At 49.5% G+C, this 13,918-nt stretch overlaps 1 protein-coding gene across 11 annotated transcripts in view; it reads right to left on the bottom strand.

Annotated features, from left to right (window-relative positions):
* Nucleotides 1-13,918, bottom strand: part of Hdac4 (histone deacetylase 4) — a 260,524-nt gene that overhangs the window by 29,470 nt on the left and 217,136 nt on the right. For 8 of the 11 annotated variants that reach the window (XM_060368864.1, XM_060368867.1, XM_060368865.1 and 5 more), the window contains 5 exons: nucleotides 12,516-12,636; nucleotides 8,311-8,357; nucleotides 4,628-4,735; nucleotides 2,293-2,348; nucleotides 1,250-1,337 (listed from right to left, as the gene is read on the bottom strand). In XM_060368864.1, coding sequence (XP_060224847.1) covers nucleotides 1,250-1,337; nucleotides 2,293-2,348; nucleotides 4,628-4,735; nucleotides 8,311-8,357; nucleotides 12,516-12,636 — 420 coding nt within the window. The remainder of the gene's footprint in view (nucleotides 1-1,249; nucleotides 1,338-2,292; nucleotides 2,349-4,627; nucleotides 4,736-8,310; nucleotides 8,358-12,515; nucleotides 12,637-13,918) is intronic. The other 3 variants (XM_060368871.1, XM_060368870.1, XM_060368868.1) reach the window with 1 other exon arrangement.

A 13,918-nucleotide genomic window follows, 5' to 3' on the forward strand; every position in this document is an offset into this window, starting at 1 on the left:
AGGGTCATCTGTGTTCAGTGTAGGATGTGGATGCCCAGGCACTCACAAGCTCAAGTGTCCCTCACACCATCCATCAGGTTCCTGATGGAGGAGGAGCCATGAGCAACACTGTGTAGAGTGAGCACACGGGTGCAGTGAGTCACAGAGGTGTCATGTGTGCTGCCATCATGCAGTTTAATACATGTGTGGCCCTGGGGAACATGCCCCAGCCCTCGGAAGAGAAGACTCTGTCTGTGTGCCCCTGGCTCAATCAGCTGTTGTCAGAACATCACTGTCCTGTCTATGTTGCCACCAAGTGCAGAGCACTTCTGTCTTTGCCCACATCTCTATTTGCTCCCCAAGGAAGGGCCAGGTTGCAGGAGGGACAGGCTCTCTGGTTTGTAGAAAACTTCACTGCCTTCCCTGCCTCGCTCAGGTCCTGTTCTGTATCCAAGAGGGGACCTGTCTCCTGGTTTACATTGTAGTGCTTCTTTCTGAAATGAAGAAGGGCTTGAAATCCAAATGATATCCCCACCTGACATAGGCTTAGTAATATATGTCATGAGACATCAGTACTGAAGGGGTTCTAGGAGTTAGAACCACTGGCTTCATATAGTTCTTGAGAACACTCATCTTGTTCTGGGACCACTTCCCACAGTCAGGACTGGGGTGATCCAGGCACGGCAGAAGCCCAGGCTGCCTCTGCTCCTGCTGCTTGGAGCTCGTGACACCCAGGCACTGTGACTAAGGGGCACTGACATGCACAGCCCGACACCTGTCTACTCTTGGAACAGGGTGGTGCTTTCCAAGTTAGGCTTAACTCTTAGAGAAGAATCGCCTTCCATACGGGGGTTGTAAGAAGCTGCACTCATTCAGGAAGATGGAGGCTCAGTCATGTGTGTGAAGTAAGGTTCAGCTAGCTCAAGTAGGCAGCCCAGGCCCAAGTCCCCAGGTCAAGGCTGAACACGACCTTCAATCCTCCAGCCTCTTGAGACACTGCTGAAGACTAGCTATGGTGGCTTCCCTTACTGTGGGCACTACCCTGGAAGCTCAGAGACCATGACTGGCAGGATTAGCTGGCCCACGTCTTGAAGACAACTTCTAATGGTGCAGTGTTTACTTCTCTGATCTCTGAGACTGTTTCCAGAAAGTTCAGCTCTTGATTCTAAGTGCCCATGAAAGTAAAGGCCCATGCTCAGTCAGGATGTCAACTGGGGAAACAGGTGGACATCCATGTTCTTCCAGGCCTCCTGGGAAGGCGATCACTCACCCAGTCCACAATGAGAATCTTGCTCACATTCAGCCTCTGCTGGAGAAGTTTGGCTGCAATGGCCACGGAGTTAAAGTAGCAGAACCCCCTGCAGAGGAGATGCCTAGTTACTGTTTTTACACGATGCACAGCAGAGTGTCTACAGAGACCTATGCGATTCTGAAGGGCTCAGGTGAAGACCAGCTGGTTCTTCTGGGGACCTCAACTGATGCTGGTGGTTGACTAACAGACACGAAAACAGACTATTGGCACACGAGCCACACTACATATACCATAGATTCACAGGCACATGTGCCACATAAGACCCGCCCATCAGACACACATACCACCCTCCAGATACGCACTACATACTGATGTATGTGCTCACACACCACAGAAGACATCCATCCACCACATACAACACCCCCTCCAGATATACACACAGGCACACATAAGTATATATGCCACAAGACACCCACTTACAGACATAAAGAACACACAGGTATACACAAACACACATGCAAACGTCACAAATATACAGACATGTACACACATCAGATAAACACATACATGCACAAACACTGAAGATACGCACAGACACTGTTAATGGTTAATTTGACAGGACCTAGAATCATCTAGGAGATAGCTATTTGGGATTCTGTAAGTGGGTCAGCCTCTGGGCAAGGCTCTGAAGACTATATTGCTTAGGTTAGAAAAGGGGGTAAAACCCATCAAATATGTGAATGGTACTATTCCCGTGGGCTAGAGACCGGAACCATTCCCACATACATCGCTGGCACAGCCTCCCAGGTATTGTACTCATTTCTACCACTTGAACTGTCTCTTTATTAAACCCAACAAGGAAGCCAACAAGCCTCAGTGTTCACACTTCTCATGCAACTGCATGAGGACTTATCCCTCAAATCATACATCTACCCTGGCTGTGGGCAAGGGAGGCAAAGTGACCCACCCTGGTGATATGCACAAGGCCACTCTGCTCCTCACTGGGCCCACATGTTCACCCAGCCCTGGCGCCCACGCTATTTATCAGCATGTCCACTTACATGGGTGTGCTCTCCTCAGCATGGTGTCCTGGGGGACGGACCACAGCAAAGCCATTCTGCAGATGATAGCAGACAGTAGAAAATAGTGAGGGAAGACATTTCTTATCCACAAGAAAGTCATTGCAAACACCAGTCATCAGACTCAGAGTCCATAGGAGGATGTGGTTCCCACTGCTACTGGTCCCATGACATGGATGGGGAATGGTGTTAGCTGAGCCTTGCCTAAAGGAAATGTGGCTCCATTTTAAAGGAGTCAGTCAGAGAGCCTGACCTGAGGACAGACAGTAGACCCTCTGGTTCTGTTTCCAAGTACCTATGGGTTAGGGCTGCAGCCATTGGAAAGAGTGTGGGCTAGGGTCTGGGGGTGGTCTTGTTACCTGCTGCTCACTAGCAGCCTTGTGGCAGCCATGGATACAGAGAAAAAAAGAAAGATGGGTGTGGTAGTGCATGCTGTAACCCCAGGAGGAAGATCAGGAGCTTTGAGGCTAGTCTCAGCTACACTGTGAGCTGGAGGCTAGCTCGGCTAAATGAGAACTTGTTTCCCCAACCCCTAAAAAAAATAAAGAGTACTCATATAGGCTGCTGCTGGGTCCATGTCATGCCTTGAGCTGGTCTTGGGCCAACTGAAGCTTAGTTATAGGGGAAAAGAAAGCACACACAGCACTCAAGGCTACTCCCACCCAGAAGAACCACTACAGAGCTGGCACTGTTTAGCATGGCTGCTCAGCCTACGCCCCAGCACTCAGACTTTACAGAACCATCTGCACACCACTGGGCTGCTGCTGTAAAAACACTCAAGCAAGCCTCTGACTCTCATCATCACCAGGAAGTGGTCAAGCATTAACTGAGCACAAAAAGGTTAGCCAACTATTAATGAGGGTGCTGGGTTGGTGAACGGGCTACTTAGTTCAGGGCTAGGCAGTGGTAAGGCTAAGAGGTAGATCCACAAGACAAGTGGCAGCCCCTGATACTCAGCACTGAATGAAAACTTACTTCTCATTCTCTCTGCTGTCTTGGGCACCGGCTTCGGGGGTCTCAGACTTGCCTGCCTTTTGCACTGGGCTGACAACTGTGTGGATGGTGCTGAGCAGCTAAGCATGGCATGAAGACACACCAGCCCCCACCATGAGCACAAATGAACTCCCAAGGGGAGAATTCCCCACGAACATCCTCACAGAAAGCTTGAACAATCTACACAGGGTCACTCTATCAACACACCATGGTGAATATGGAAGAAGGAAGACAAGGTCGTGGTGGTTCTGAGTGAGGCCGTGTACGGGCTAGCACCAGGAAGCCTTACTGCATATGTCGCTGTGAGCTGAGCCATACCCTCTTCTACCACGGAACCCATCTTCCTTGTAATGATGAGAGTACTACAGGCCTTCCAACTTGCGGACGTCTCAAGTTGACAAGGCTTTCACTCCTCGGAACAAGGTGGGCAGGAGCTGCCAGTGATAGCACTTGGACTTCATAATTGCCTGTCCCTATGCACATGGCAGTGATCCTGGCTTAGGAAGACATTTTTTATGACATGAGTGGTAGTATTATGGGTTTAAGAAAAATGATCTGCTAGGGTTAGGTGTGCCGGGACCTGGGGCCTTAGCTTTCCCACTGCTGTCTGGCTCAGTGAACAGCTTGTAGGTGAGGCAACTACATAACAAGCGGGAGGTGGCAGCGTCCACACTGCACTGGTCCTGCAAGATCTGCCGCATGCCAGCCCTGGCACAGGCAGGAAGTTACCCAGCTTCCCACAATGACCACAAGATACTTGCTTTTCAGCACTGTCTTACACAAGGCTAGTGTCTATCCGCCAGTTTCGCAGTATCAGTTTTTTGTTTTGTTTTATTTTTTGAGACGGGATTTTTCTGTGTAGCTTTGGCTGTCCTAGACTCGCTTTGCAGACCAGGCTGGCCTTGAACATCAGAGATGCCTCCCCAAGTGCTGGGGTTACAGGTGTGCACTACCACACCTGGCTGGTTTCACATTGTTGTAAGGCCGGTGTGAATCCAGCTGCTGTGTACTAGGCCAGATGCTGTTGTTATCTGAGAATGAATACTCTGAAAATGTCTCACTTTAATTTCAATACAGCTGATAACTGAAGAGATGGGCTCCAGGAACAAAAGCTTGCTAGGCCCCTCAGCAACTGGAAAGCGGTAAAGGGTTACACATCCACTGCAGAACATGAACTATACATTTTTTTCCAGCATGGGAGTGTTCACATAATCCTGGACAGGAGCTTCCTTGCACCAATCCTGTCCAGCCCCCCACCAGAGGGAAAGGGCAATGGGCTGACTGACTCTTTCTTGTGTCGTCCAGCTCTATCGTGCTGACTGACCTTTAGCTCTCCTGTGGCCACCTTGAAGACCAGCTCCACCACGCAGCCTACCGCCAGGCGGGCTGCCCCAGACGAGTGTACCTCATTCCATATGGTGTCACTATCCACCTGTGGAAACAACACTCGTCAGTGAGCTATATCCTGTCACTGTCACTTCATCACACATTTCTTTAGGAGAGATGCCAAAACGGTACACAGAAACAAAAGCAAGTGGCCAGAAACACCATGCTCCATCCATCCCCGCTGCGATATCCTTCTCCTTTCACTTGCTCCAACAGACCTAGAGCTGGCAGTAAGGATTCTAGGCCACTCATTTCCTTACTTTTCACACTGGAATTGAAACTAAGAGTTATATTAAGGAGTAGAAAATGAAATGGAACAGAAACTACAATGAGTGGCTCTATTCTGTGCTGTATTTAACTGCAAGCTCCTGCTATGGGCTGAGAGTGGTTAAGTGGAATGAGGGCATGAGGCATAGGAAAGAGCTGCCAGGGTTGTCTTGGGTGGCCTGCTAGCTTCCACTTCAAACAGCAAGCAAGGCTAACCAGCTGTCTACTTACTGGCCTGGGGAAAGGGAACACACTACAATTTTTGAAAAACTGAGTGTGTGTGTACACGTACATGGGTATGCAAACATTAAAATGCATTTTTGTGGAGGTCAGAGGTCAACTTGTAGGCGTCAGTTCTCTCCTTTCACTACATCAGTCTCAGGGCTTGACCTTGGGTTGTCATGCTTGGAAGCAAGTGTCCTTACCTGCAGAGCCATCCTGCTGGCCCAGTAGAATGCATTTTTAAGGTCTGGTTTTTGGGGAACAAGACAAGACATTCTCACTACTGGGTGTACGGGGAAACCCAAGACAGGAGCCTAGGCAGGGATCAGAGTGCTGCAATGCCAGGGCACAGGAACAACCGCCTGCACATGTGCCCTGTGAGGCTACATGGGGCTTGGGCCAGATACTCTGAGATTTAGGCCCTTGCCAGAGTGGTGGCCTAGGAGAGTGGGGTGGGGCTACTTGACTAACAGCTGTTTAACTTCTTAGATCTGAGGACTGCCAGATCCTCACATACACCACCTCTTAGCACTCCAAGAAGCTGGGAATTCAGACCTACAACCATCTCTCTATCTCCAGCCTGGGCCTTCAACACCATCTGCTAAAGGACAGATACTGATCAGTGAGGAGGAGCAACTCTTTCCAGCTTTTCCACAAGCTTCACTCTCAGAGACAGATGATTTAAAATTCTTTATATGGTGAAGACACTGCTTAAGGGGGTACTTAGCATGGGCTAGGTTCTTCAAATAGCTCCCAAATGTCAAAGGAATGCCCGCTGGGAGGCATTGTCACTCTTCAAAGCTGAGACACTGGCTTGTGTTCCTATGCAAACCAGTTTTGCCTGGAGAATCAAATCATTACTATTGGAACATTATAATATGAAAGGTGACAGTACAGAAGACACTCCTCCAGCTGCTTTGTGACCTCCAGGGGGCAGCAGTGTCCTGGGTAGCCCAGGCCAGGCCAGAGGCTACATGCTCAGTGATTATTTCCTTCTCAAGTGTTGGAGAGAGGCTAGCTTTATTAAAGAGCCTAGCTAAGACATGGGGAAGGGACTATGCATGACATCTTCCAGGACTTTCTGTAGACTGTCCTCTCTGAGCATCATAAGTAAAGTCTGTAGCCCGGACAATTCCCTTTCTGCACGGAGAAAGGAATAAACCTTTGGACAATTCCCACTGCAGGATCCCAGGCTACTAGGACCTGACAAGACTTTTCTGCTGTTTTGTTCCTATTTGTGTTCACCAGCTGCTTCCCTGGAAGTGATGCTGAGAGACAGCCCTGTTCAGTCAGGTGACTCTAATGTGGAATAGGAACTAGAGAAAAGTGCTTTATAGGACGTTCAGATATGGGTGGAAGGGAAACACTGAAGCATTTGGGAAATGAAACTGAGTACCAACAATGGAGCATGGCACAGGCAAAACTGGGTGAGTCCTGGTAAACAGGGGCTCAATCCGCAGGAGGGAGGAGGTACAAGACAGCAGAGTTCAGACTACACTCCCAGGCAGGGTTCAGGCAGGAGCAGAGATAGTCAAGAACACAGGTCCTCACTAGCTTGAAATTCACATAATGAGGTGAACAAAACAGAAGTGCTTTTATTTGGTTTGGGGGAGAAAAAAGATCAAAACTATTTCAAACTTTTATTTATCAGATGTAAGAAAGATTGAGTTTTAAACTCTGAAAGAACTATTACATGAGACAGCAATGGAAAGCTGCTTCCAGGGATAGAGGGGCCTTGACCTTGGTGTCTGCGCCTCATCCTACACAGGCCTCAGTTCTCGCACAGCATCTGCATTGCATTGCTCTTTCTGACACACCAGTGGGTGGGTGGAAGGAAAACTGAGTCCATGGCAGTATTGGAGGCCCAAGAGTCCATTCAATCCAGAGCCTAGTCTAGGCTGTCTTGCTGCTTCGGGCCTATATAAGAGACTGACGATCCTAACTCCCATCTTCAGGCTGGGTCCCATGGACTCCACTCACACCTGTGCATGTATCTGCACTCATCTGGCAGCATGGCTGTTACACCTCAGATCTGGGGTTGGTTGTGCAGGAGTCTGCCTGTCTTCGACCCCCAGGTCTGAGCTTGCGTTTAGTTTTCATTTGCAAATTACAAATGCTGTCTAGCACAGGACCCTCTGGCTGCAGGGAAGTGCAAATCCAAATCTTTTCAAGTTGGGCCAAAAATTTGCCCCGAATTAAGAGATTGCAGCCTATTTACAATACAAAACAAAATAACTCCAGGGGGGCTTGGTGGTAGTATGAATAGATGCCATCGATTCTCTTTCTGACGGGCAATTTTCAAAGCAGCGATTTCTGTAAAGACTCAGGAAGAAAACAATTTTGTTTCATTTCCATAACAGAATCCAGATCTCAGCTTCACCCTACGATCTGTGATCAAACACGGCACAGGTTTGGCTAGGACAACTCTGGCCATGTGCTGGCCCAACATGGTAGAGTGAGACCGAGGGTCAGAAGATCAGACGGGAGGCTTAGTCCCACTCTTTCATGCCAGAGGCGGGAATAGAGCAGAACTGGTCTGGCAGCAGAGGCTAAGGCTATGCATGCGCTGGATGCCCTGACAGCCAGTCCTTTGCCACGTGTATGTCTTAGTTTGTTCCCCAAGTGACTAGCTGCTCATATCACCTCATCACAGAAATGCAAGGCCACCCACCGCAAACCAGAGACTGTCTTACAACTGTCACCTGATCCATGAATGTCCTGGTCACTGCGCAGAAAACTCTGTCTGGAGAAAAAGTTAGAAAGTGGCACAGAAGGGCCCACTCTCCCCTAAGAGGCCTCTGTGAACAGAGCACAGTGCTGCTGTGGAGGCAGGCCATGAGGCACAGTCTACACAAGAGGTACACAAGAGCTGTGGCTGAGTAAGGCTCCAGATGCAATTTCAGACAACCTTCCCCAAAGAAAGGTGGCTGAGTTTGGTAAAAAAAAAAAAAAAAAATGCTCCCAGCTCTCAGTTCCTTTGAAGCCCCACATGGCTCCACCCGCCCCATAGTACTGTTTATGGAAAACACCTGGCAGCCATTACCCACTCAAGAGAGCAAGGCAATGATTTCTGTGACCACTGGGGCTCTGAGAACAAACAGGACATTATTTACACATTAAAGCAATACTTACCCCAACACCACCACAAGGAAGCCTGACAAACACGGAGGTCAGCGAGCCTGTGGGAAGAAGACAGTGTCAGAAGATCAGGGTGGCACTGGCTCTGTGAGTGCCCTGTTCATACAGTATGCTGGGGACCTCAGGACAAGACAGGTTCTCACAGCCTCACTGGCTCCAATGCAAGGCTCTATCACCAGGCAGCAAGTGCAAGGAGAATGGCTCTGCCAAGTCTGAGAGGAAGCAGGTTTTCACGGTTAGGCACCACAGGAGGTGGGAATGGGCCTCCCAGGAGTTGGCACAGTCCTGCATAATCCAGACATCATGAGGCTGTCCATAGATCCTGTGGCAGGGAGCGTCCTTGTATCTGATAGTGTTCCTATTATAGCACAGAACCTCTTCCACTGAGAGCTGGCAGATCGGGGGTTAGGAGAGGCTGGCTGTGTCTACATGTCTGGCTGGAGTTCCAAGCATGAATCTAAGTAAACCAGCCCATTCCTGGCCTGTACCCAAGGGCACTGAACCACTATGGGTAATGCAAGAATAAGGCCATCCCTGCATATTTCCTGCCACTATCAGTCCTCAAATTCATACTGAGGCAACAGCACTGTTGTGGCTCTCTACCTCCCTGATGTTTCTTGAAGGCTAGGATGTTTGGCTCCTACTTGGGCCAGGCTTCTTACTCCCCTGGCCCCCTGCCTCAAGTGGCTAAGTACCCACAGCTCAGGTCCAAGGCTTGGTCCTTATTTGCATATAAAAATATGGGAAGCAGAACAGGGCATTAAATGCATTTTTCCTTCAGTGACAGGTGGGCAGCAAGTAAAAATGCTCTAAAGTCTGCAAACACAGGTTCTTGCAGCACAGGGGACCTTCAAGTCAGCAACAGGTGGCCATGTAGGGGAGCTGTGCCGGGAAGTACCACGTCAAGCTAGTGTCTTAAAGGGTGTTCGTCCTTTCCAGAAAGGAAAGCACAGTGGATAGGCAGGCTGGGAAAGTCTGGGCCTTTGCAGTAAGGCTGGGAAGGAGGAGGGTGTGGACTACAAGCTGCACGCTCCCTGCTCACTGCACACTCCCCAACTGCAGTCATTATGGCTCTGAATCACAGACTGAAGCCACAGCGCAGGGCATCTGGCCTCTAAAGCCAGGGGCCAGGCAGGCATGGAGTGACGTGGAACAGTGCTTTTGCTACCGCTCCACACCCCGACAGAGGAACAGCAGTGTTACGACACGTAGAGCTCCTTTGCCCAGGAACCTTCCTTCAGGAAATGCACAATGACTATGTGGCAGCCAGGGCTATGAAAGTGTATTTCCCTTTGAAATTACAGCCAACACTGTGTATGTTACAGATGTCAATCACTGTAGTATTTTCATGCTCATTATTCAGCCAGCAAAAAAGCAAAGAGGAACTTCATCATCTGTTAAGCATAGAAAGCACACGAGTAGGAAGCAGGGCCTCATGTTCACAACAAGGAAGAGCTCTGGTGTCCATCGCCAGCTTGTACCTAAGGGTTCCTGCTCTAGACTGAGTACCTTTCACCCCAGCTTAGGCCACAGCTTAGCTCTAGCCGTTAGTGGTTTGGGGTCACAACCATTTCAATTAGGCTGCAAAACATGCCAGAGGTCTAGTCTTAAGGATTATGACCTCTGGTCTACTGACAGAAGATGGAGGGCTGATATTTTAGGGTATGGATGGGGTAGGAAAGACATGAGAGACAACCTTTTAGAGGTCTGCCTTGCCTGCTTTATAGTCACTCCAAGCCAGCCTCTCTTCTTCAGCACTGCTCTTGGGTGCCTCCTTGCTTCTAGGGATGGTATCTGACTCATCGCACCTGCCATTCACATGAGTCCCAGGTGGAATGGCACACCAGTGAAGCACTACAAAGGGTCTTTGTGCATGGTGGAGAAATGTATGGAGTGGATTGAAAAAAGAAAGAAAATCACAGCAGTGATCTAATTAGGGTACTTTAACAGAACTTGGGATAACTGCTATTACTATGTTTCAAATCCTTAGGTCAAGGACATTTATGAAGGTCCGTGGTGAGGACTTGGTAGATACTTAAAGACCAGTCTTGAGGGTTTGCTGGTGATGGACTAGTGCAAAGCTCAGCAGGAAAGAAAAGGAGCAGCTCAGATGGGTACCACTTGCATACAACAATACAGAGCATGGCGATACAGTCACTGGCATGGCTGCTGGGGCATGGGGATGGGCACAGGGCGTGGGGAAAATGTTCTAACAAAGAAACACACGCAGAAATGGGCTTCAGTAGAGTAGTGCTGGATACAAGTGGAGGACTAGTGTTAAGTGACCGATGGGCAGTAAGTATTTGTGTCCTAAACCTTGCACGCAGATATTTCTGTTTATTGGTCACACATCTAGTTCAAGTCTTCTGTTTTTGATAACCTGGTTTGAAACTAGCTTAAAACTCAGAAAATGCTCCTGTTGGTAACTTTGGTGGATCAAGGCCGGGATGGCTGAGGAAACGTGTTTAGGAGAGCACTTGTCTAGTTGACCCCTGTCTGTGTCTGTGAGATGGAACCTGTTCGTCAACACTCCAACTGAAGAAGTCCCATTGTGGACAAAGGTCCTGCCTCATTCTGGGATCGACATGCTGCATCTCCTGTCTGATGGGCAGCCCTAGAGCCAAGAGGTACACTTGTAGGACAATGGGTTGTAGAGGGCTAATCTAAAGGCATGGCCTGAAGAGTAAGAAAGTCCCAGAAGAGCCACAGTGGCCCTGCATCCAGCCTGGGTCAGTAACAGACAGCATCTGGACCACACAGCCCCAGGCTACTCTGACTGGTTTCCCATAGGGCTACAGGACTGTCCTCTGGACCACATTATGAGAATTGCCTCTGGGATAAGCCTCTTGGCTGCCTGGCAGCATTGCTCAGTGGTTGAAAACAAACACTGAGGAATGGAACTCCTGGGCTGAAATGCTCTGTTCCTCCTGCTTGACTGGCAGCCTGGCTGGGTAATAGTGACAGGAAGGAAAGCAGAGCATGCCCTAGCTCTTTGTGGAGCTTTTTGTGTGGCATTCCCTACTTTTCAGGTGCTGGTTGCCGTGGTCTTCTTAACCCTGAAATTCTAGCATAAAACCCATCCCAGCCTCACCTCCTCCTTGTAATAATGCTAGGATCAGGCACCACAACAGACCTTGGTCCTCTCCTTCCAGTTAGCCTTTTGTTCCATTTTCAGGAGATTGCCTCAGCTTGTCTTCCAGCCCAGGCACTTTCTCCTTTGGTGATTATGCTTTGAATCTTCACATTCTCTCAACATCTTCCTTCACTACTGCCTTTGCTCACAGTATCTTCTCTCTTCAAGGACACTGATTACAGCCTCAATCTCTAGCTGCTTGGCAAGCACTGTCCTGTCTATTCCTGACCTAGTATGGAGTCCACGCTGGCAGCTTAGGATGGGCAGTGTGGCTCTGTGTGAGCCCAGCCACAGTTTTGAGGGCACTACTTTCTGGGAACTCTCATTGTCAGTGCTCTTTGGACTGGATAAGTTCCTGCAGAGGAGTCATCTATCTTTTGATTGAGGGTAAAGGTGAGCACACAAAGGACCCATCAGGGGAGTGTGGGAGGGAGATGGGCTTAATGCAGCCCAAGAATGGTTCCCATTGTGGGACCATGACCTGAAGTCCGAGTCCCACGGTAGAGACCACCAGCCCTGCCTCTGTCCTTCTCTCTACCGTCTATAGTCCTGGGTTACTGCAAAAGTCACTCTGAGCTGTTGGGGTCTATGGAGTAAGCCAAGTAGATAATGTGGGATGTACTCAGAGATTACACAGAACCCTACAGTTTGTCAAGGCCTACTTTTACTGGGAAAAGACCCTTGAGGTGAGGCACAGTAAGTCGTTGCTATCCAGGACCTGCCCAGAGTGGGGTTGACCAGCAGGTCCAAGACACAGCTCCCTAGTCTGCAACCAATGGCCTCATTGTGACCAGGCCTGGGACTCTCCAGGCCTCCTCTCAGCCTTCCCCAAAGAAGTCCTCGAAAGGAACTGAAGACAGAGCAAGGGCTTGGCATTCTTGGGCTTAAGCAATCCTTAACAGCTTCCAGAAATGACGGTGGCTCCATGCTTCTCTGCACCCATGGCCTTAGCAGGAGAAAACCTTCCTGTCAGCCACACAGTGGTTCCAGCTGTAGGAGCCAAGGGCTGGAAACATCACTTGCAGGAGATCAAACCTGGTAGGGATGTAAGGAAGGTCTCGAGTACCTAGAAGTTTCTTACTGTCCAGTTTCTGTCTGTTGAGAGGGTTTGTGCCGTAGAGGAGTGTGTGGGCCTCTGAGTGCACTGTCTGCAGCTCTTCCAATGTGGCCTTGCGTCCGCGGATGCACTGTGGGGACACAAGGTGAGACCATACTTCTGCATCAGCTCAATCTCTAGTTCAGCAAGGCCAGTGTTCGAATATGGGGATGGGCATATGACTACTGCATTACTGAAAGTTAGAAGCAAAGACGCATGCAACACAGTATTTAAAAATATTTTAGGCGGCTTACACTTTAACCATAGCTTTGAAAAACAGTAAAATGATAACTCTAGTTTTCAGCATCATACCCTCTTCTGTCTTACAAATGATTTTCAAAAAATTATTACTTTGCTTTCTGAAACCAGGGTCTGGGCTTAAAATGGCAGGAAGTGTCAGAGGTGAGGGGAGCTGCCCGAGCTCATTCTCAAGGGGACTCAAGCCACGGCTCCTGCTGTCTCCTCAACACCAGCTCTCTGCGGCTCCCCCTTGCGCATGGCTGACATACTTGCATTGCACACATTGCATTGGGAGGTGACTAGAGTCCTGTGCTCTCACGCCTCCGCAAAGGCACTAAGGAAAGTGAGCTGGTCGTCCTGCTTTCTCAGTTATTTGCACTCTCAGCCCTGCCTGACTCTACCTGCTTTCCCGCCTGAGAATCTGCCTCACAGCCCCTGCCTGAATATACTTTCCTGGGAGAGGACAAGACATTAGTGAATGCTGGCAACTGAAGGATGTCTCAGGGCAGCATCTGGATGCACAGGATGGTTCATCCTGCAAGGCCAGCTAGAACAAGAGAGGAAAGAGGCTTTTTTGCCTCGTGGTTTGTGTACACTGGCCAATGCTGCCCCCCAGTGGTAAAGCATTCAGGATAGATTTCCAAAGCAGGTGCCTGTGGTTTCGCCTCACGAGCCCTGTTCATCACCACCCACCCAGAGGACCTTCAGGAGTGGGTGTGGATCTGATTTGGGACATCCCCAAAAGCAAGGTATAAGAAGAGCGGAAAGGGACACATGTGATCCCTGGGCTGACCTAAGCTCTGAATTCTCCAGTGCATCAGGAGGGTGGTGGGCACACAGAGAGGAAACAGAAATAACTGTGCTGCTCCATGAGGAACTTCTTATTGAGACACCTGTGCCTGAACCTATGCTGATGTGCAGGACAACTTGAGGGACAGATGGAGGGTATCCCAGTTGAGGTTCCTCTGGCAGGTACTGCAGGCAATCCTGGGAGTGGATGATGCCAGCCCTAGGGCAAAGATGGGGAGAGAAGGCCTGCCCAAGACAGCTCCCAGGCCCGGGGTCCTTGTTGCTGTGCCTGCCCTACAGAAATCCATCCTTCCTCCTCAGAGCTTAGGACTCCTGAGTGCACA

Source organism: Meriones unguiculatus, chromosome 15 (genome assembly GCF_030254825.1).
Source record: "Meriones unguiculatus strain TT.TT164.6M chromosome 15, Bangor_MerUng_6.1, whole genome shotgun sequence".
In the NCBI taxonomy this organism is placed as follows: domain Eukaryota; kingdom Metazoa; phylum Chordata; class Mammalia; order Rodentia; family Muridae; genus Meriones; species Meriones unguiculatus.